At 43.9% G+C, this 21,906-nt stretch overlaps 1 protein-coding gene across 1 annotated transcript in view; it reads left to right on the forward strand.

Annotated features, from left to right (window-relative positions):
* PTPRF (protein tyrosine phosphatase receptor type F) overlaps positions 1-14,849 on the forward strand; it is a 139,160-nt gene extending 124,311 nt beyond the window's left edge. The window contains exons 18-35 of the mRNA XM_056532436.1: positions 209-296; positions 660-866; positions 1,405-1,562; positions 2,377-2,388; positions 3,505-3,620; positions 4,743-4,775; positions 5,584-5,681; positions 5,770-5,893; positions 5,971-6,146; positions 6,936-7,055; positions 7,737-7,891; positions 9,050-9,335; positions 9,611-9,789; positions 9,965-10,091; positions 10,304-10,429; positions 10,774-10,928; positions 11,194-11,329; positions 13,217-14,849. Of these exons, the coding sequence (XP_056388411.1) occupies positions 209-296; positions 660-866; positions 1,405-1,562; positions 2,377-2,388; positions 3,505-3,620; positions 4,743-4,775; positions 5,584-5,681; positions 5,770-5,893; positions 5,971-6,146; positions 6,936-7,055; positions 7,737-7,891; positions 9,050-9,335; positions 9,611-9,789; positions 9,965-10,091; positions 10,304-10,429; positions 10,774-10,928; positions 11,194-11,329; positions 13,217-13,285 (2,365 nt within the window). The 3' untranslated portion in view covers positions 13,286-14,849. The remainder of the gene's footprint in view (positions 1-208; positions 297-659; positions 867-1,404; positions 1,563-2,376; positions 2,389-3,504; positions 3,621-4,742; positions 4,776-5,583; positions 5,682-5,769; positions 5,894-5,970; positions 6,147-6,935; positions 7,056-7,736; positions 7,892-9,049; positions 9,336-9,610; positions 9,790-9,964; positions 10,092-10,303; positions 10,430-10,773; positions 10,929-11,193; positions 11,330-13,216) is intronic.
* The last annotated feature ends 7,057 nt before the right edge of the window (positions 14,850-21,906 follow it).

The following is a 21,906-nucleotide window of genomic DNA, read 5'->3' on the forward strand; positions in this document are numbered from 1 at the left end:
TTATAACAGGTGATAAGTATTTTGTTAGTCATATATGATTGAAAGTAATGTTTGTAGAGTTTATTCAGTGACTTTTAATATCGTTTGGAGCAGTCCGTTCTGGGAGCAAGAAAGTCCCTTTTATATCTCAAGGATATTCTATAATTGTCATGTATTGAAGCATACAATAATCACTGAACCTAGAATTGTCATTACCCTTTTTTGGCAGATGGTATTACATTGTGGTTGTTCCACTTGATAGTACCAGGAGTAGCCTCAGCCAACGGCAAAGCCCTGAGGATATGGAGCTGGAACAGGTGGGATATATTTAGCTATTTTACTTATTATTGGGATAAATTCACACTTCTGATTATGTATTGGGCATATATAATCATAAAGGTAATAATATATATATATAGCATTTCACTAATATTCATCTACTGGTGGCATGACTTTTCCTTTAGATATTATCCTGTTGTTGCCTCATGAATCAATTCCATATGAAATAGGTGTATCCAGGCTCCTGTTCGGGCCATAGATCCCAAGATAATTCAGCTAATATGATGGAATGTCTTAGGTTGGAGGCTTTTCTCAGGCTTGGACACTTATAAATGCTCCATATCAGAGTCTATTCTTGCAGTATTTCATTGTGATGCTCAAGGTGCCTGTCTACATCTTAGATCCTGGAAGCCATTAATCAAGGGTCTCGTCGGCAAAAAAGACAAGCAAGCAGGAACAAGCCATACATAGCAGCCCGGCTGAACACGCTCCCAGAATCGTTTACTATTGGTGACAATAAAGAATATAATGGATTCCTGAACAAGCCTCTGGACCCTCATCTGAGCTACACCTGCTTTGTGCTCGCTGCTCTAGAAGATGGGGACACAGTAAGTCTGCAGTCTCCCTACTTTACATGTAAATTATATCAGGATTATTTATTTTAGGTCCACTGGTATATATTTTACTTCTTAGACAGAAGTGTTAGACGTAAAAACTACTTATAAAACTAATTCCATTACCCTGCGGGAAGGTTCGAGTTCACTGCTCCTTCACCCAGTCCTTGAGGAGCTGTAAGTGTTCTCAGCCTGCGGCTTATCCCGTACTGCCAGCATGGGAATATCTGTAAATACTGACTCTGCTCACCTGTGAGGACTGTGCCCAAAGCTCTGCTATACTCTTGATGTCTACATAATATTTATCTGGTGTAAGGAATGAGCATTTCAGGAACATTTGATAGTTGTCACAATGTTTAACTCTTAATGGTTTCCTCATGACTTCTGGGACCATGCAAAATATCTGTCAATGTATCTGCAAAACCATTAGGTTCTTGAGTCTTCAAAGGGAGTCAGTGGATTCTAGAAAATCATGTAGTCCTGGCAGCCTGGTGTGGTGTAACCATATTGTTCTCCCTTGTTGTTAATGCAGAAGAAGTATGCTGCCAGTCCATACTCGGATGACATTGTGGTGGAAGAAGTAGTTTCAACCAGGCAACAAGAGGAACCCGAAATGCTTTGGGTCATGGGCCCAGTCCTTGCCGTCATTCTTATCATCATCATTGTTATTGCTATTCTGTTGTTTAAAAGGTAAGGGGCCTATTCATCGACTTACACAGCTGAATGATGATCCGCTGTAGACCTCTAGAGTCCTTGATTGTACAGTATTTACATCTGTTACATCATGTGGTCATTCACTGTACCACTGTTTTCCTCCAGCTGCCTTTATGATTCCTTGAGATCTGTAGTATCTCCTGTTATAAATTTTGAGATTTAGGATGGAACTTATTAAGCTTCAATGCCTATGGTTTAACACTGAATAGTCGAAAGGTTTTTGTGCAAGCCCCTTTGCGGATTTTTGCTTCATGATACCGTAGATTGCAAAGTGCAGGGGTGGGTGCCGCTTGTAGTGCATGTTCTGTTCGCCTTTTTTATTCATTGGCTGAATCCTACAGCTGCGGAATTTTACTCAAGACCAGTGTGAGACACCAGTCTTAGTAAATTCCTGTTAATGTTTTTTTTTTTTTTAAGGACTTTGCTATCCCTTATAAGGACAAAGTATATGAGAAATTTTTTTCGGACCATTATATCACACATATGAGCCTAGTTATCCACCTACAACGTAACATAGATGGCATAATATTACTTTGTAATGTTTTAAGTAGAAACTAATGGCACAGTCTATTAGGAGCAGAACGAATATGGCAAAACTATATCAGTCTATATAAGTAATTTTGTGCCAATAAAATATCCTAAGATCTGTCCTGTTCACTTGACAGCCATGTGTCCTTACAGAACGCCACATAAGAAAACTCTTGGCCTTCCCTGTGTGTATATTTGTTAATCTTTCTTGTTATATGAATTAATCTCATTTATTCTCTTTTTGTGCTTGTCCTGGACACAGTAAGCAGGAGAGGTAGGAAGTTCCTGTATTCATGTCTCGTGCCCATAAAGCAGCCAGTTCTTGTACTAAACATTCTGTATGAAACTTCACATATTCTATAATTTATAGTCTCTCTCATTTTAGAGTATAACCAATCCCAATCAATGGTTGACCATTGTGCACATCTCAGAGGATGTACCATAAATCTCCTGAATTTTGCACATTTGCAAAGATGCAGCTAGCATACCCAAAAATACAGTAAAATTCCTTTAACTTGACAAAAATAGGTCTCAGCAAGTACTGGATAAACAGATATTCAGAGCCATCAGGGAGGCAGCCAAGAATAAACTTCTAATGTAAATGTGTAACTTGAGTGATATTCTCCTAGTTACTTATCTCTGCTTAAAGTGAATCTGTATTACAAAAATTTAAAAAATATATTATATATTTGTTCTAGGGACATTTGATTTTTTTTTTTAAACCTGTCAAGGTCTGAGTGTTCAGACCCTGATCTAGAACGTGAATGAGCTAACAGAGAAGTGCCAGGACGGCCCCATAGACAGTTCCCATTTAAACGGGTCATATGTGTTAATTGTTGGATGAATCTGCTGGATTTAGTTGAACTGGCCAACCACCTAATGCAGTGTTTCCAAACAGTGTGCCTCCAGCGATTGCAAAATTACAACTCCCAGCATGCTGGGACAGCTGTTGGCTGTTTTGCAACTGCTGGAATGCACTTAGTGTATGGGGGCATCCCGACTATCTGGGGAGAGAAGGATCAGGCAGTTGTACTTTCATTTTGTTCTCAGTTAAGATAAGCTACCGCCAGAGCCACCTGAAGGGGGCATACCCCTGTAGAAAACGCATACATGCTTGACCGATCCAAACAGACATGTTCATCGGGGACTTGGGAGAGAGCGTTTGTGACCAGATGAACTTTCGGCATGTGCATGTATATGTGTTTGGTCGTTTTTTTGTTTTGTGAGGTTCCACATTATGCTACAGTCTTGTGCCACCAATCAAGACCTTTACTTAAATAGAATAAAACAAACTTTACAGAACCTGAACCTGTTATGTGGCTCGGACAGCATTTTGTTCTGTTATGGTCAATTTTCTATTTTAAATCAATGGGGACTTCTTTTTTTCCAGGAAAAGAACCAATTCCCCATCTAATAAGGAGGATCAGACACCGGGTGTCAAGGAATCCCTCTTGGGAAATTCATCTGATCCTGTGGAACTGCGGCGCCTGAACTACCAAACTCCAGGTACAATCCCGTTGTCTGTCCCCTGGATTTCCCAGATTTTTCCATTTTACTTTCCCATCATCATCTCCTGTTGTGAAGTCTCAAAATGTCACGATCCAAAACGATCAAACAATCTATTCATAAAAAGCTGCCGGCGATCTTATACATGTGATGATCTTCCACTGTGAGTCCCTTCCTATGGCTTTGTCGTCTTATTCACAAATCCCCAGAAAGGGCCGACAACAATTTAGACAAACATTTGCGGCTTCATCCAATCAATTTGGAACCATAGATATAATTTTTCTGTTGGGTGTCAAATCATTGTACCAGAGTCATCTGTGTGAACATGCACCAGTGTGGTTACCAAACTTCCAGTATTAGATTTTTCTTCTCTAGTGAAGGATGCCACTTTGTGCTTTCTCTTGTCTTTCAATCTACTGAAGGTTATATTATTGTCAAGGAAAATGTTATCTTCACTTAAGAGGCAGAAAGTGTAGCCTGTAACTTCTTCAGATTAAATGGGCCCAAAAAGATCAGGTCAGCTATATAGGAGAACTCGGATAGCGATTACAGGACAGTATATAGCTCAGCGGAGGGTATATCCGGGGGAGTCACTAACCTTAAAGACAATGCACCATTTGTCAATTCCAATGCCACCATCTATGTGGAGTGTCAAAGCCTTCCTGGTTCTATCCCACCATGTACTATGGATCTGGCTGGCGTAGAGTGAATATGTATCTAAGGGAACTATTGTCGTGTAAAAAATGTTGACTTCATTATTACTCCACATCACAATCCATTAATGTTTTACTGCTAATACGCCTACTAAAAAACATTGTAAGCATCCATTATTGGCACTACAGACGAGTCTTCTGATATTTTCTCACCCTGTAAAACCAAGCTCACTGTACTCTTTAAGTTTAATCATTTTTTTGTAAACTTTACAGGCGTTTTCACCAAGGTTTGCTGGAAGCGAAGTGTCAGACCAAGTGTAGATTGTAGATATGCAACTGCCCCCACTGTTGATCTAGCTATTGTGGTCATAGACAGGATTATAAGATCCAAGGTCATACAGACATTCAGTCCCTCCTCAGCGCCCTCTAACTGCATTCTGTTCTTTTGCCGCTTTTGTTTTCCTTGCAGGTTCCAGTGTCCCCAGTTATCCGAGTATCTCAAGTTAGTTTGACAACTTACTGTAATCATCTAGAGAAGTTATCACTCCCCTCATGCCCTACTCATTGCCAGATCTTGCTTTCTTTCAATTTTCTTCACATTCCTCCTCACCCCATGCCATCCTTCTCAGCTGGGCACAGTCTTTGTTTTGCACTTTGCGTATCTTGGATTTCGCCTTTGCTCTTGGTGAGAACATTATTCAGTGGGGGAAGATGTAGAGTAGTCATATGACAGAACATTAGCAGAGGTACTAGAGCAGGTCATGGATTCTGGATCTCACCCTCCTGAGATAGCATATCTCATCATTGTAATGTTTCACATCCCTGTCCTTAATTCCTTCTGACCAACTTCATCATGTTTCTCATATCTACATATGAGGCAAAGTGAGCTATCATTCTTCTCACAGTTTTTATGGGTTTTAACCCAGTTAAGTTGCTCTACCTGTTCCCTCCATCTTTCTCGGAGATTAAATATCATTTAACACCCTTGGTACGTTCACTCTTTTACATGGACCTTTGTCATCTCTATCCCATGTTCACTCATGGATTCATTTCCAGGCCTCTGTTGTCTTTCTCTCTGCCTCTATCACTGCATCTCATTACAGCACCGGTCTGTGGTTGTGGATTTCCAAGGCTGCACCCTCTAATTCAGAGCATGCCAGCATTCAGACACATGAGGCTGCTTCTCCCAAGGTGTTGCAGCATGCTGCGTGTCTATGGCTCTGTCAGTCTGTCTTGCTGCGCTGTCCATCTTCATTGTCATCAGTATGGACAGAAGTGCAGCGTTACTCATGTATTCTTTACCTTCTCAGGTATGAGAGAACATCCACCCATCTCGATCAATGACCTCTCTGAACACATTGACCGTCTGAAGGCCAACGACGGACTGAAGTTCTCCCAGGAGTACGAGGTGAGATCTGCATTTTGCCCATCATCTGTTTAGAGACCGGCCATGAGAATTACCTTGTTGATTATCATTTTTTTTCTTGTGGTTTCAGTCCATTGACCCCGGGCAGCAGTTTACATGGGAGAATTCTAACCTGGAGGTGAACAAACCAAAGAATCGTTATGCAAATGTCATTGCCTACGACCACTCGCGTGTTATCCTTACCTCAGTGGATGGTAAGACAAGATCACTATTTGCCCTCAACCCATAACCTGCTTTTTGCACCTCTAATGTTCTCTTCCTGATCTTATAGGTGTCCCTGGCAGCGATTATATCAACTCCAACTACATAGATGGCTACAGGAAGCAGAATGCTTACATCGCTACACAAGGGCCGCTACCTGAGACTCTCAGTGACTTCTGGCGTATGGTGTGGGAGCAGAGGACAACCACCATTGTCATGATGACTCGCCTAGAGGAAAAATCCAGGGTGAGACATTATACACCTGGAGGGGAAATTATGACATCTTGTGTCTGGTTTACAAGGATGCTGCTAATGATATTGTTTATCAGTGGAAGAACATGTTCGTTGATTCTATTGCTAGCTGTGAGAAGTATGACAAAGTGCAGAGCAGATGTGTCCATACCTGGTCCTTACATTATGTGGAGCATAAATGTGTTTATACAATATAATACAGAAAACAGTATAGCATATATGTGCCATGGCCACATTGTTTCCAACTTCTCATAGTAAATCAGAGGGACATGGACTTGAGGACTGGCAGATGTCCCATCAGATGTCTCACTAGAATCTTCCTTACATCATCTTCTATTAGGCCCAGCTCAGAAGCATAATCCTCAGGACAGTCAGGGTGATCGATAAGAGGTAGTTCCCCCAGACTAACTCCTTGGCAGTGATCCTTATCATCTTGAGCTATAACGCATTTACCACTGACAAACACTCTTACTCCCCAGCCCTCAGTGATCTTTGCTGTCCTATAGACTTGGAGCAGCCAGACAAAAATCACTAAGGGCTGGGGAGTAAAGGGCGCTGCCACACACTTATCCCCGCTTGTTCTCCAGATCAGTGATTTGTTCAATTGTTTTTTTTAAGTCACTGTGAGGTGTCTAAAGTTTTTTTAAGTGACTGGTATACTTTAAAGTTTACTGTAATATTACAGAACTTGAAGCATATTCGGAGTCTTCCCTTTGTGTACTCTGTTACTATATAGTCTCATATATAGATGTGTTTTATGACCCAATGTTATCTGACTCACAGGTGAAGTGCGATCAGTACTGGCCGAGCCGTGGCACCGAGACGTACGGTATGATACAAGTCACCCTATTAGACACAGTAGAACTTGCCACGTATACAGTGAGGACGTTCGCTCTCTATAAGGTGAGAAGTCCTGTATGTTGTAAGTCTGTATAATGGGTTATTTGGGGACTCGCCATATAGTTGTAGCGCACGACTAACCAGCAAACAGCACATCCAGGGTCACAGATTGGATCCACGCTTTCCCTGACGCCCTCCTCCTCCCGAGAGAGAGATAAGACTGCACAATGCAGTGGAAGGTAGACAAGGAAATTAAGAGTGTAATGTTTTAATTTAATTTTCAATTATAATATAATTTTACGGTGCGCTGAGCTTAATGAGAGAAACAATAAATGCAGATAGTAATGTGGACCTGATTTTGGATACCTATTGCTGGCTCCGATAGATGAAGTGCACCACAGGTCTTGGGTCTCCATTGCAAAACCAATCAACTACTGTCGGAGAGGCTTTTAGATTACAGACCATGTTATAGAAACTACTACTGACAAGTCTCACAAGAAGATGTGTCTGTAGGTGGATAAAGCAGACACTGTGGTGAGAGAAGTTGTTTTCATGAGCAAATCTCATTTAACCGTCTGATAACAGAGAATAACAGGGCAAAGGCCAAGCCATTTGGACATTACCAGTCATGTGTTTTAATCTGTTTTTTTTTTTTTGTCTGGGACATCGTGAATTCAGTGACAGAATGTGATTTAGTGTCCATACTGACGATACGATTGTGCTTTATTTCTCTTGTCCCTACAGAACGGCTCCTGTGAAAAACGAGAAATCCGGCAGTTCCAGTTCATGGCGTGGCCGGACCACGGGGTCCCAGAGTACCCCACACCTATTCTGGCCTTCTTACGAAGAGTAAAAGCTTGCAACCCCCCAGATGCTGGCCCTATGGTTGTTCACTGCAGGTAAGGGGCGATATCTAGTAATTGTCCATTTATATAAGAGTGCTCCTCTTACTGCATGCATCAGCGGCGGGTGCACAACTACATTAGCGGCAGTAGGAAATACATTCCACATCCACATCGTTCAGCACATAGATCTCGTCTGATGTCTACAGAAGACGATTCAAACAGGAAGCAGAAAACTAATGCTGGGTCTATTTCTCGGCCGGGCACTCTACAGGTGCTTGTGTTCTTTAGAACAAATATATAACATCTGACTCAAATACTTTAGTCAGGGTGACTCCATTTTTAAAAAGCTGATCGTAGGACAAAGTGTTTTATCCTGCCGAGTTCCTGTTCCCGGCGGAGTTTGGATGTCAGGAATGAATTGCAGTTTAATAAGTAGCATAGAAGTACTCAAAGTATAGTAAAGATGTCAAAAGTTCATGTTGTCACAATAGAAAAAGAAATCCGGCACTGTCACTTAAACCTGTGAATTTAATCCTTCCAATATAATGGCCAGTGTAGCAGTCTATGCTCTCCTATGGATGATGCTGCACGCTAGAGTATACATGTGCATAATGAAAGCTGAAAAGAAAAGGTGCGGAGCAAACTCACCCGGCGTTTCAGAGATAGCGGAGTAGATCACATCGCGGCCAGGCGAAGATGCAGCAGGGAGGCGGTAGATGGAACGGGGGGAATCAGGCGTCGGGCCACAGCCGTATCACACCGTTTGGTACTTCGTCAGGCCCCTGCGACGGTGTGATACGGCTGTGGCCTGATGCTTGATTCCCCCCCACTCCATCTACCGCCTCCCTGCTGCATCTCCGCCTTAGCGTGATGTGATCTACTCCACTATTTCCGAAACGCCAGGTGAGTTTGCTCCGCACCTTTTCTTTTGAGCTTTCATGTCAAAAGTTCAATGACTGTGTACAGTACATCAGTATGGCCTTTAGCCACAGATTAACCTACTAGGAACTTCTTACTACATACAATACTCTACCAACTGAACACAATTGTTAGTATATTTATACCTATGTTGCCGTATACACACTGCTAAATGTCTTTTAGGAAAGGGGGAGAGGGGGGCGGAATTTCAGATAATATAATGTGAGTGAACTCCTTGGTCAGTCATTGTTGGTCACTTGTTCAGCAGACTGACAGTCTCTCTCCTCTCGACAGCGCCGGTGTGGGAAGAACGGGATGTTTTATAGTCATCGATGCAATGTTAGAGAGAGTAAAGCTTGAGAAGACTGTAGACATCTACGGTCACGTGACCTGCATGCGCTCTCAGCGGAATTACATGGTGCAGACAGAGGACCAGTATATCTTCATCCATGAGGCTTTACTAGAAGCAGTGATGTGCGGAAACACGGAAGTGCCGGCACGCAGCCTGTATGCACACATCCAGAAACTGTCTCAGGTCCCTCCAGGGGAAAGCGTCACCTCCATGGAGCTGGAGTTCAAGGTGGGCAATCACTTCTATGCTTCAATGGCCAAAGAACCATACTGCCACGCCCCCTCCCATAGGCTTGCATTGAGGAGGCGGGGTGTGACTTCACATGGGGGCGGAGCCGTGACGTCACTATGCTCCGTCCCCGAGCATAGTGACAGGGGATAGGGGATAAGAGGTCTTAGCACCGGAGTACCCCTTTAAGCTGTGGTCTTTATATCCAGTGAAGAATTTTTTTCTGTTCAGTTTGTTAAATATCATATTACATTTTCCTTGTGTTTCTCTTCAAGCTCTTGGCCAACTCTAAGGCTCACACCTCCCGATTCATCAGTGCCAACTTACCATGCAACAAGTTCAAGAATCGGCTGGTGAATATAATGCCGTACGAGATAAGCCGTGTGTGTCTTCAGCCCATACGTGGAGTGGAGGGGTCAGACTATATAAACGCCAGCTTCATCGATGGCTACAGGTAACATTTTTCAGCAGTGCTGATGTATGACGAGAAGATTGAGTAGATGCAGTTCATTCGCTCCTCATAAAACAGAAATGTCCTGGATCTGCACATAATGGCTGCAGCTGTCGGGTCTGGTTGCACATACGCTGCCTCTCGTCCTCATCTGTTCATTTTGGACAATATTTTGCAGGCAACAGAAAGGGTACATCGCTACTCAGGGACCCCTGGCAGAGACCACTGAGGATTTCTGGCGCATGCTATGGGAGCATAATTCTACCATTGTGGTGATGCTGACAAAGCTGCGGGAGATGGGCCGGGTAAGGAAAAGCTTTCATAAGATCCATAGGAAACTGAATGGAGGTTGGAGTTAAAATGGAATATCTATATTATCTGAAGGATTTAGCTGCTTTTCCTAGAACATTACATACTCAATCTGTCTTCTGGTCATTGAGGTTTTCTTTGCGTTTTCTACAGTTATTATTAACCTGTCATATTCTACATCACTTGACTTTCATTTTTCTCTCTGTAGGAGAAGTGTCATCAGTACTGGCCAGCAGAACGCTCCGCACGCTACCAGTATTTTGTGGTGGATCCCATGGCTGAATACAACATGCCTCAGTACATCCTGCGCGAGTTTAAAGTGACAGATGCAAGGGTAAGGACTGTTATTTAAGAATTTTAAAAGAAATATATAAGTTGCTGGAGCAGTGATTGGCCAGACAAGTACAGTAGGAAGTACCTGTGTGTGTACTGCTGGTAAATAGCTTAGCTCTGGTCCCAATCCTGAAATGGAGAGAATAAGAAATAGCAGTCCAACATGGAGGGGGCTTAGAACAACACTAACATCACATTGTCAATCCCCTCTGAAGGGTTAATCTAACAGGATCAATCAGACTTTAATGAAATAAACATATTTAATAAATCAACTTTTAGCTCAGTCAGAATTCCAAGTCTTAGATGTGATGAGATTTCTCACAAATTTTTCCCCCTGCTCTACAGGATGGACAGTCTCGGACAATCAGACAATTCCAGTTCACGGATTGGCCAGAGCAAGGAGTTCCAAAAACGGGAGAAGGCTTCATCGACTTCATCGGACAAGTGCATAAGACCAAGGAACAGTTTGGACAGGATGGACCGATAACTGTTCACTGCAGGTACAGCGTCTGCCCATATTGTGGCTTTGTGTTACAGCATATTTGCATGTTATATGGCAGGAGCAGAGTAAGGGTCAGTTCACATGGTTCAGATTTATCATCAAACAATCCTCAAGAAAAAGTCTTTACATTGTGTAAATTCAGTGCAAACTGTACCAACGCAAATCTCCAGGCAAATCTGTCCTGTGTGAACTTATCCCATCAGTAAGATAATCTCCTCCCTATAGACTGTGCTATGTACTAACCTGCTTTGTGTGCCTTGCAGCGCCGGCGTGGGGCGGACCGGAGTCTTCATTACACTCAGCATTGTCCTGGAGCGGATGAGGTACGAGGGAGTGGTGGACATGTTCCAGACTGTGAAGACTCTAAGAACACAGCGACCGGCCATGGTACAGACAGAGGTGAGAGTGGATTTTGTGAACCATAAGATGGAGCGAATGTTAATCTATAGCAGTGTTTCCCAACTAGAGTGCCTCCAGCTGTTGCTAAACTAGAACCTCCAACATGCCCAGACAGTCTTTGGTCAGTGTTTCCCAACCAGTGTGCTTCTAGCTGTTGCAAAACTTCAACTTCCACCATACCCAGACAGCTGAAGGCTGTCCAGTTATGGTGGGAGTTGTAGTTTTGCAACAGCTGGAGGCACACTGGTTTGAAAACGCTTATCTATTGCCAATTAAAATGTGAGTATTGCAGCATTTACTACTTTAATACATTCTGCACATAAGAAAACCCCACAAGTCTACAGAAAAGGATTAAAGTACAGATCTGTTTCCCCCAATCATTCTGCCCCTTAAAGGGGTACTCTGGCGCTAAGACGTCTTATCCCCTATCCAAAGGATAGGGGATAAGATGCCTGATCACGGGGACCCGTGATCTTTCACGCAGCACCCCGTTACCATCAGCTCCCGGAGAATGTTCACTCATGGTCTGATGACTGCCGATCACGGGGCCCCCTCAATGCAAGTGACGTCACAATACTCCGGCCCCGTGATCGGCAGTCATCAGACCCAGAGCGAACATGCTCCGGGGGCTGATGGTAACGTGGTGCTGCGTGAAAGATCACGGGGGTCCCCAGCGGCAGGACCCACGCGATCAGGCATCTTATCCCCTATCCTTTGGATAGGGGATAAGATGTCTTAGCGCCGGAGTACCCCTTTAATACCCCATAATAAGAATGAATGTATTGTATAAGGCTGGGTTCACACACTGACTTTGGTCAGTCTTTTAGCCCAAAATACACAAACGTTTTCTTTGGGTCTATTTCACAACTGAATTTGGCTCAAAAATTAGCTTGAAATATGGACCAAAATGGGGAACATAGTAAGTACCAACACCGGCTTTTTAGGTGTGGAAAGGTCACACATTTTTTATGTTTGTGCAAAAATGAGCAACTTTTTGCCCTTAAACACCAATCATACTTGTTTTGTTTTTTTAGTGGGTGTGGCCCAACTTTATTTCAATATACACTCATTAGCTAGTGTACATTTTAGCTAAAGACGTTTCAAAGAAGCAGGAAAATAATGGGCAACTCACCGCACCGTTTCGCACGGTGATCGTGCTTCCTCCGGCCATGGCCGGAGGAAGCACGATCACCGTGCGAAACGGAGCTTGGTCGCCATCCTGTGTCCCCCCACTACCCTCTTCCCATGTTACATATTTGTGAGTATGGAATAAAAGAAGATTTATTCAGCTGGTTGCGGTGAGTTGCCGATTATTTTCCTGCTTCTTTGAAACGTCTTCATGCACTATTGTCAATCAGAGCACCACCTCCAGCACTCCTAGTCCAAGTCTGCCATTTCATCATTGTTCTACACTCAAATAGGGAAGTAGTGCCTTGCTGCCTATCTACGAACTGTGTACATTTTAGCTAAATCTACAACAGCTCTGAGCGGAGTGCAAGACAGGCGCTGCAGCATCTGATTCTTTAAAGAGGTCATTTCATCTCCTGATTACCTCTCTTTATGCTGCTGTATGCTTGCACTCCTGGCATTGCTGGTGGACAGGCTGGGGTCAGAAGTAAGTCATCTGCGTCTGACAACTACAGCCAGTGGCACTTTACTAAAGGCTGGAATGTGAAACGCTAGCTTAGTAAATCATCGACTATGCGTGAACTTGGCCTGATAGGGTGTATGGACAGAGTGTATGAGACATATCCACAGTCTATAAAATGTATCCAGGTTATTGGAGTTGCACTAGTAGTGCAATGTGATGATGCAGTAGTAGGCTCAGATGATAAGGGTTGTTCAGCCCCAATCCTGACTCCTCTCTATATATTTTTTTTTCCGCAGGACCAGTATCAGCTGTGCTACAGAGCCGCGTTGGAGTACCTAGGCAGCTTTGACCACTATGCAACATAACTACCGCTTACCCACTGGCCGAGCTGGGAGTGAAATGCGTCCAGGGACTATGGCATCGGACACATCACCCTGTGCCGAGCTGTCCTCCTCCAGGCGCTGTTCCCACCTCATCACGAGATAATGCAAAAGCTTTTTGCGAGACTTGCTTGGGGATTTCAGCACAATTCATTCCTTGTTCCCTTCCATACAGGTCTTGCTTCTCTGGTCCTATCTATGGCACACAGAAAAAAAAAAAAGAAAATATTATAATACAATTAACATTTGTTTTTCTATTATTTTTAATAACTTTTTTAGAGTATTTTTCTTTTTCTCTTTTTTTAAGTGTGGTGTTCCTGTAGGGAAGCCTTTTTATCAGTTCAATATTATTATTATCATAATTTTTTTTTTTTTATTCTTGAATAAGCGCGCTAAGGGAAATGATTCCTACATGAAATATGTCATTGCGACTGCAGGAACCCCTGTGTTGTGTGCAGAACTCCCGGAGAAGAGGGGACCATACCTCGATAAAGCACATTCTTATTATTACAGCACCCTGGGAGGCGAGCGTGCACTCACAAAAACGCTGTCAGCACAAGGATGCATTGAAGAATTAAAGCAGATTATCCCAAATGAAGAAATCACTTTGAGTGACCGGTGTGTGGACCTGTGTACTTGATGTCTCTCATCTCATCCAACACCCGATCGCACAGGAGCCGATGGAAATTACGCAGCATAATCACTGACTTTAGCACAAGGGTTGGACAATGAGGGACCAAGAAAAAAAAAAAAAAAAAAACATTGCCCAGTTCTTTATATTTTTTACATTATATACTTATAAGATTTTTTTTCCTTCTTTTGTTTTCTCTTTTTACTTTTCTTTGCAGTCAGCGTCCATCGGGGGACGCAGCTCGCCTGGTGCGAGAGACGGTTAGAGGTGTGGTGGTTACCTAGAGGTTTGCTGAATATAAAACAGTATATATTTGCTCAGAGATGTAGGATGAAGACTTGAAGGATATATTTTTCTTTTACCAAGTTATATTAGTTTTAGGGGGGGAAAAAAATTATTCTTTTTTCAGAACGGTGCCACATAGTGATTCCTTCTGTCTAGAAAACGATAACATTTTTTGGTTATAGTGTGCAGCGTTTCGGACCTTCTACTAGACGCGTCCCAGAAAAAAAAAAAAAAAAACATACAAAAAAAAAAAAGGAAAAAAAAAAAAAAGTGTACTTATGAATGGTACTCTGTATTACTACACATTATAGCGGAGGCTGATGTAAGAAATAAAGGTGGTGGAGAAACCCTTGAAGTTGTATCACACAATGTCATGGCTGGGAACCGACGTGAACGCTGTCTCTCTAATGTTGGATAAGGAAATCATTTTTACCTTGTGTATACATTAGTGCTGTTAGGAGTTTGCTCCGTTGTATACAGTATGTTTTTTATTTGTTAATAAAAATGAGGAAAAAAATAAAAAAAAACACACACAACATAAAACTCAAAGTCTACTAATAACAGCATCTTTGCCGAAGAAAAGAAAAAAAAAATCTCAATGTTAATAAATTTGAATAATCAGGTTTGATACAATTTTGTGCAATGTGTTTGGTGTCTGAGCGGAGGAATCACTGCACTGGTGACCGGTGGCATCCGCTACCTGAGGCGTATCAGATAAGATCCGGTTCTACGGCCGGGTACACACAGCGGTTTTCTGTATATGACAGGTCACTTCTTTTGTGCCTATTTCTAGCACAATAAAGTCCAGGATGCATGTTCGAAACAGCTACAAAGTACAGAATCGAATGCATGCAAACACGTGGCAGAAATCAGGGATCACTTCTCTGCTAGGAGGAAAATCCACAATGAACACAACATATACCTGACTATAGGTATACAAAGCAGTCCAGCACTGCGAGGGTGTTGGGGGGTGGTTGATGGATGCGGGCGTGTGGTGGTGCTCTGGTTAACACAGCAATATAATCTTCATAACCAAGCAAAGGTATAGAAAAAAACGGCGACTCACCAAATTCTCGTCTTCCGAATTCTTTATTTGGAGAAATACTCACATGAATTCATAGGGAGGGGACATTTACAGGGGGGATACCAACAGGTGATAAGCTCCGTTTCGCACTGATCAGTGCTTCATCCGGCCATGGCCGGATGAAGCACTGATCAGTGCGAAACGGAGCTAGTCGCCTGTTGGTATCCCCCCTGTAAATGTCCCCTCCCTATGAATTCATGTGAGTATTTCTCCAAATAAAGAAGTCGGAAGACGTGAATTTGGTGAGTGGCCGTTTTTTTCTATACCTTTGCTTGGTTATGAATATACCTGACTATGCAGTTTGCCTATGATGTAATCTAACAAAATCAAGGTGGTGGGGTGAAACATTTACAGGAAATGGCACAAGTCCACCAACACTCTGGGGGGATTTATCATTCCCTGTACCAGGGTAGAGTGGCAGAATTGCGCAAACATTTTGTGCAAGCTGTTTTGCACAATATTTGTGCAGGGACTGTACTTGTACAAAAATATGTGCAATTTTGCTATTCTGGTTTGGGGAATGATAAATAGATTCTTAAAGCGTAATTCTGGTGATGGTCGGGCGAACAAGGGTTCCTGTTTAAATCTCCCGGCAATTAAAAGGGATTAGGATACAGATTTGCAAGACGTCCCATTGACTTACATAGGACTTCCAGCAAATCCATGTCCTGTAGTCTGGGGCTATACTGCTGTCGGACCAACATCGGAGTTACACTTTATAATCAGCTTTACTAAATTGTAACATCTACACAACCTGAGAATACAGCATACGGATATGGCCGCACACATGGTGGAAAATCCACAAGAAATCTTTATCATTTTTAACAGGTTTTCTGCTGCTGAATTTCAGGGAGGCTCTTGGAAATGACCGAATTTGCGGATTTTACTGTGGATCTACAGCAGTGTTTCTCAATTGGGGGCGCTTAATTCTGAAACATTTAAAGCACATTTTGTTCAATGGAGATTCCGCTGTCCTGGCAAAAATATAAAACCCGTCTTCAAATTTTGGGGAATGCCATTGAAGTCAATAGGGCTTTGAATATCAGCAGAATTCTGTGTTTTGAGCGCACAAGGAGAAGCACTAAACTGAGGTTGTTGCATTTTGGCTGGGAATAAGACTACTTCAAAAGCAACTTAGATTGTGTGTGAGCGCGGAGTGTGCATTGGAGGACACTAGATTCTGGGAGAAATTCACTTAGAAATACACTGCTCAAAAAACTAAAGGGAACACTTAAACACCACCATGTAACTCCAAGTCACTGACACTTGTGTGAGATCCCACTGTCCACTCAGGAAGAACACTGATTGACAATCAATTTCACATGGAACAGACAACACGTGGAAATTATAGGCAATTAGCAAGACACCCCCAATAAAGGAGTGGTTCTGCAGGTGGTAACCACAGACCACTTCTCAGTTCCAATGCTTCCTGGCTGATGTTTTGGTCACTTTTGAATGCTCGCGGTGCCTTCACTCTAGTGGTAGCATGAGACGGAGTCTACAACCCACATAAGTGGCTCAGGTAGTGCAGCTCATCCAGGATGGCACATCAATGCGAGCTGTGGCAAGAAGGTTTGCTGTGTCTGTCAGCGTAGTGTCCAGAGCATGGAGGCGCTACCAGGAGACAGGCCAGTACATCAGGAGACGTGGAGGAGGCCAACAACCCAGCAGCAGGACCGCTACCTCCGCCTTTGTGCAAGGAGGAGCACTGCCAGAGCCCTGCAAAATGACCTCCAGCAGGCCACAAATGTGCATGTGTCCACTCAAACGGTCAGAAACAGACTCCATGAGGGTGGTATGAGGGCCCGATGTCCACAGGTGGAGGTTGTGATTACAGTCCAACACCGTGCAGGATGTTTGGAATTTGCCAGAGAATACCAAGATTGGCAAATTCGCCACTAGTGCCCTGAGCTCTTAACAGATGAAAGCAGGTTCACACAGAGCAGATGTGACAGAGTCTAGAGATGCCGTGGAGAATGTTCTGCTGCCTGCAACATCCGCCAGCATGACCGGTTTAGCGGTGGGTCAGTAATGGTTTGGGGTGGCGTTTCTTTGGGGGCCGCACAGCCCTCCATGTGCTTGCCAGAGGTAGCCTGACTGCCATTAGGTACCGAGATCCTAAGACTCCTTGTGAGACCATATGCTGGTGCGGTTGGCCCTGGGTTGCTCTTAATGGACCTCGTGGCTGAAGTGTGTCAGCAGTTCCTGCAAGAGGAAGGCATTGATGCTATGGACTGGCCCACCCGTACCCCGGACCTGAATCTGATTGAGCACATCTGGGACATCATGTCTCGCTCCATCCACCAATGCCACGTTGCACCACAGACTGTCCAGGAGTTGGCAGATGCTTTAGTCCAGGTCTGGGAGGACATCCCTCAGGAGACCATCCTACACCTCATCAGGAGCATGCCCAGGCATTGTAGGGAGGTCATACGGGCACGTGGAGGCCACATACACTACTGAGTCTCATTGGGACTTGTTTTAAGGACATTACATAAAGTTGGATCACCCTGTAGTGGGGTTTTCCACTGTGATTTTGAGTGTGACTCCATATCAAGACCTCCATGGGTTGATAAATTTGATTTCCATTGATAATTTTTGTGGGATTTTGTTGTCAGCGCATTCATGTAAAGACGAAAGTATTTCCTACGATTAGTTCATTCATTCAGATCTAGGATGTGTTCTCTCAGTGTTCCCTTTGTTTTTTTGAGGAGTGCATTTACATATACATTATATATATATATATATATATATATATATACATATATATACATACACACACATATATATATATATATATATATTATATTGTGTTTTAGGTTCTGTTACCCCATAAGTATACAATGTCCTCCATGTTAGACTGTGCGGTCCAATGTACATCTTGTACTATGTCTGCGTTCCTTGAACAGCCGTTTGAGGGGGCATACTGCTGTGCAAGATGTGAGCTTGTTGTGCACTTGGAAGCCCACATCCTGGATCTAAACAAACAACTATCAACATTGAGGAGTCTGCTGCTCAATGAGATAGAGGGAAGGGAGGGTAGAGGAATGGAGGTCCAGGAGAAAGAGGTAGGTAGATTTGTGACAGAGGGTGAGGTAGAGGGATAAGAGAGGCTAGCGAACCCCAACAAGTTTGCCCTGTTATCCGATAAGGGGGATGTCAGCCCAGGGATCACACCGCTGCCACCGGGGGGGGGGGTTATCTGCTCCAGGAAAGACAGGGCGATCTGTCACAAAGACTGTGATTGCCAAACAGTGTATTGTCTTGCTGGCGCACGGGTTCGGCACATAACGGATGGGGTGCACAGATAACTGGAAAGGGCTAGAGTAAACACGGAAGTCATGGTGCACATTGGCACCAATGACAAAGTAAGAGGTAGGTGTAGTGTCCTTAGAAATAATTTCAGGGATTTAGGCAACAAGCTTAAGGCAAGGACCTCTAGGGTAGTATTCCCGAAAATATTGTCTGTACCACGGGACACACCAGAGAGGCAGCAGGAGATTAGGGAGGTAAACAAGTGGCTCAGAAGCTGGTGTAGGAAGGAGGGGTTTGGGTTAATGGAGAACTGAGCCGACTTCTCTGTCGCATACAGGCTCTACTGTAGGGACGGGCTTCACCTCAATGGGGAGGGGGCGCTGTGCTTGGGGAGAAGATGGCCAGAAGGGTGGAGGAGTGTTAAATCTAGGGACTAGGGGGGGGAAGGAAAATACAACATAGAAGGGGAAGATAGTGTAGATAGAGAGCTGGGGATAAGTAATAAAACTAGTGGTGGAAAAGGGGGAAGGTTAGAACATTCGTAGGTGATAAGAGGAAAAGGAATACGAATAAAAACATCAGGTGTCTGTATACTAATGCCAGAAACCTCAATATTAAGATGGATGAACTGGAACTATTAATGTGGAGGAAGACTATATAGTGGGGATAAGTGAGACATGGCTGGATGCGAACTATGACTGAGCGGTTAATGTACAGGGATACATTCTGTTCAGGAATGACCGTGCAAGTAAGAAAGGGGGAGGGGTTCGCTGATATGTAAAATTCTGTATAAAGGCCCATTCTGCGCAAAAACAGGTGAGGAAAATGATCATGTGGAGTCTCTGTGGGTGGAAATAAGGGGAGGGGGTAGGAACAGGAGGTTACTGATAGGGCAGCAGAAAACCACAACCCAACCCTATAGTGTGCATCCAGCTGTTTTTCCCTGTGTGCTGCTCGCAGCGACAATCTGCCACAACGAGCAGCCACACAGGGACATGCGAGTCGTGTACTCAGACATCGTGGCTGCGAGCAGCACACAGGGAGGAAAGCAGCTGCAGGCACACTATAGGGTCGGGTCACCGGAAGTCCCGCTGTGTAAAATACGTGTGACCCTACCCGAATAGGAAAAATAGATGGGACAGCAAAGAAAGGCAACGTCATTATTATGGAGGACTTTAACAACCCTGACATAGACTGCGAGGCTAAAACCTGTAGGTCCAGCAAGGGAAACAGGTTACTGACAATAATAAAGGACAATTACTTTTTCCAACTAGTGCAGGACCCAACAAGAGGGGGACACTTCTGGACCTTATACTAACCAATAGGCCAAACATAGTATCCGATGTAGAGGTAGGGGGTCATCTTAGTAATTGTGACCACAGCATAATAAGTTTTCATTTATCCTATAAGAGGATGTCTACTAGTGGGACTACAAAAACATTAAAAACTTAAAGGGGTACTCCGCCGCAAGACATCTTATCCCCTATCCAAACAATCTCGACTGCGGCACCCCAGACATCTGGTGCAGGGAGCGAACTTCACTATGTTCCGGATGACTGGCGATGCGGGGCAGAGGGCGTGATGTCATGACCACGCCCCCTCAATGTAAGTCTAATGGGAGGGGGTGTGACGGCTGGCATAGACTTGCATTGAGGGTGTGTGGCCATGATGTCACGAGACTCCAGCGCTGCACCCAACGCTCTAAACGAATGGCAGGTGCAGCAGGGAGATCACGGGGGGGGGGGGCTTTGGATAGGTGATAAGATGTCTAGGGGCGGAGTACCCCTTTAAGGAAGGCCAATTTTCATCAACTTAAAGAGGACCTCCGTGACAAAGATTGGGGCCGTGCCCTCAGTAATAAAAGTAGCAGGGATGTGGAAATCCTATTGCCCGATGCCCGGGACATGTAGTTCCGGGCGCCGGGCAGATGAATTTTTCATAGCTTTAGCCTCGTATCGGGCAAGCAGGGCCGGACCGACTCCCCCCCCCCCCCCCTTTTTTTCTTTTTCACTATGCCGGTGTGAGATGCGGGAGCGGATGCAGACTTGCATGGGACGCAAGTCTGCACCTCACACGGCGCTCAGGGTGTATGGAGAAGGCTCCTGACTCGAGCCCGCTACATACTCGGCAGCCCCCAGTGATCTCAGATGCCGGGGGCCGCCGCTAATAGCCCGGCCGCGGGTGACTATTAACCCTTTAGATCACTGCTGTCAAAGTTGACAGCGGTGTCTAAAGGGATCTTTTAACCATCCCTGGTGATCTAGTGGGGTGGATCGCCCCCCCTCCCCCCCGCAGTGCGATCGCGCGCGGGGGGGGCGATCCCCTGTGGAGGTAGCCGGAGGGCTTACCTCTGCATCCATCGCTGCCCTCATAGATCTGTATTTGATTGAGTCTGCCTTGATTCCTTGATTAAATGATTCCTCCTAAAAAAAAAATTAAAAAAAGTTTAATAAAAGTTTAAAAACACCCATTAACCCCTTTCATATTAGAGGTATGTTCACATGGGCGGATTTATTTGCGGGTTTCTCGCTGCGTATTTGAAAGGGGGCGGGCTCTTGTCGGCTGTCCGTGGCGAAATTTCCGCTGCGGAAAATCTGCCACACACCCTTCTGACTTCAATGGGGCTTGCGGCGGATTTTTCGCCTCAGAAAATCTGCTGCGGACAGCTGAGAAGAGCCCGCCCCCTTTCAAATACGCAGCGGGAAACCCGCAAATCCGCTCATGTGAACGTACTCTAAAAGTTCATATCACCCCACGTTTCCATATAAAAATATGTAAATGTAATAAAAATAAACATATTTGGTATTGGTGCGTGCATAATTGACTGAACTATTAAAAAATAACATTTTATATCCCATACGGTAAATGGCATTAACGTTAAAAAAAAATCACAGAATTATGTTTATAACATCATATCCCAGAAAAAATCATCTATCTCATATCTATCTATCTATCCATATCTATCTACCTCATATCTATCTATATCTATCTATCTCATATCTATCTATCTCATATCTATCTATATCTATCCATCTACCAGTAACAGTATTCAAAAAGTCAGATCAATACCAAAAAAACAAGCCTCATATGGGTCTGTAGATGGAAAAATAAGAGTTATGGCTGTTATAGGACGAGGAGGAAAAAACGAAAGCGCAGAAACTAATAAAGACCCTATTTTCGTACTATTTTGCTTGAATTTATTTTATCTACCAGGACAAGTGGATCGTCATGAGGGACAAGTAGATTGTGTTCCGCTGTAGTCCCTTGGACAAGTAGTTGTTTTTTTTTAATTTCCACACCCCTGAGTAGACAAGCTAAATGGGACACTTAAGAATATCCTGAACAGATCTT

Source organism: Hyla sarda, chromosome 7 (genome assembly GCF_029499605.1).
Source record: "Hyla sarda isolate aHylSar1 chromosome 7, aHylSar1.hap1, whole genome shotgun sequence".
NCBI lineage: Eukaryota > Metazoa > Chordata > Amphibia > Anura > Hylidae > Hyla > Hyla sarda.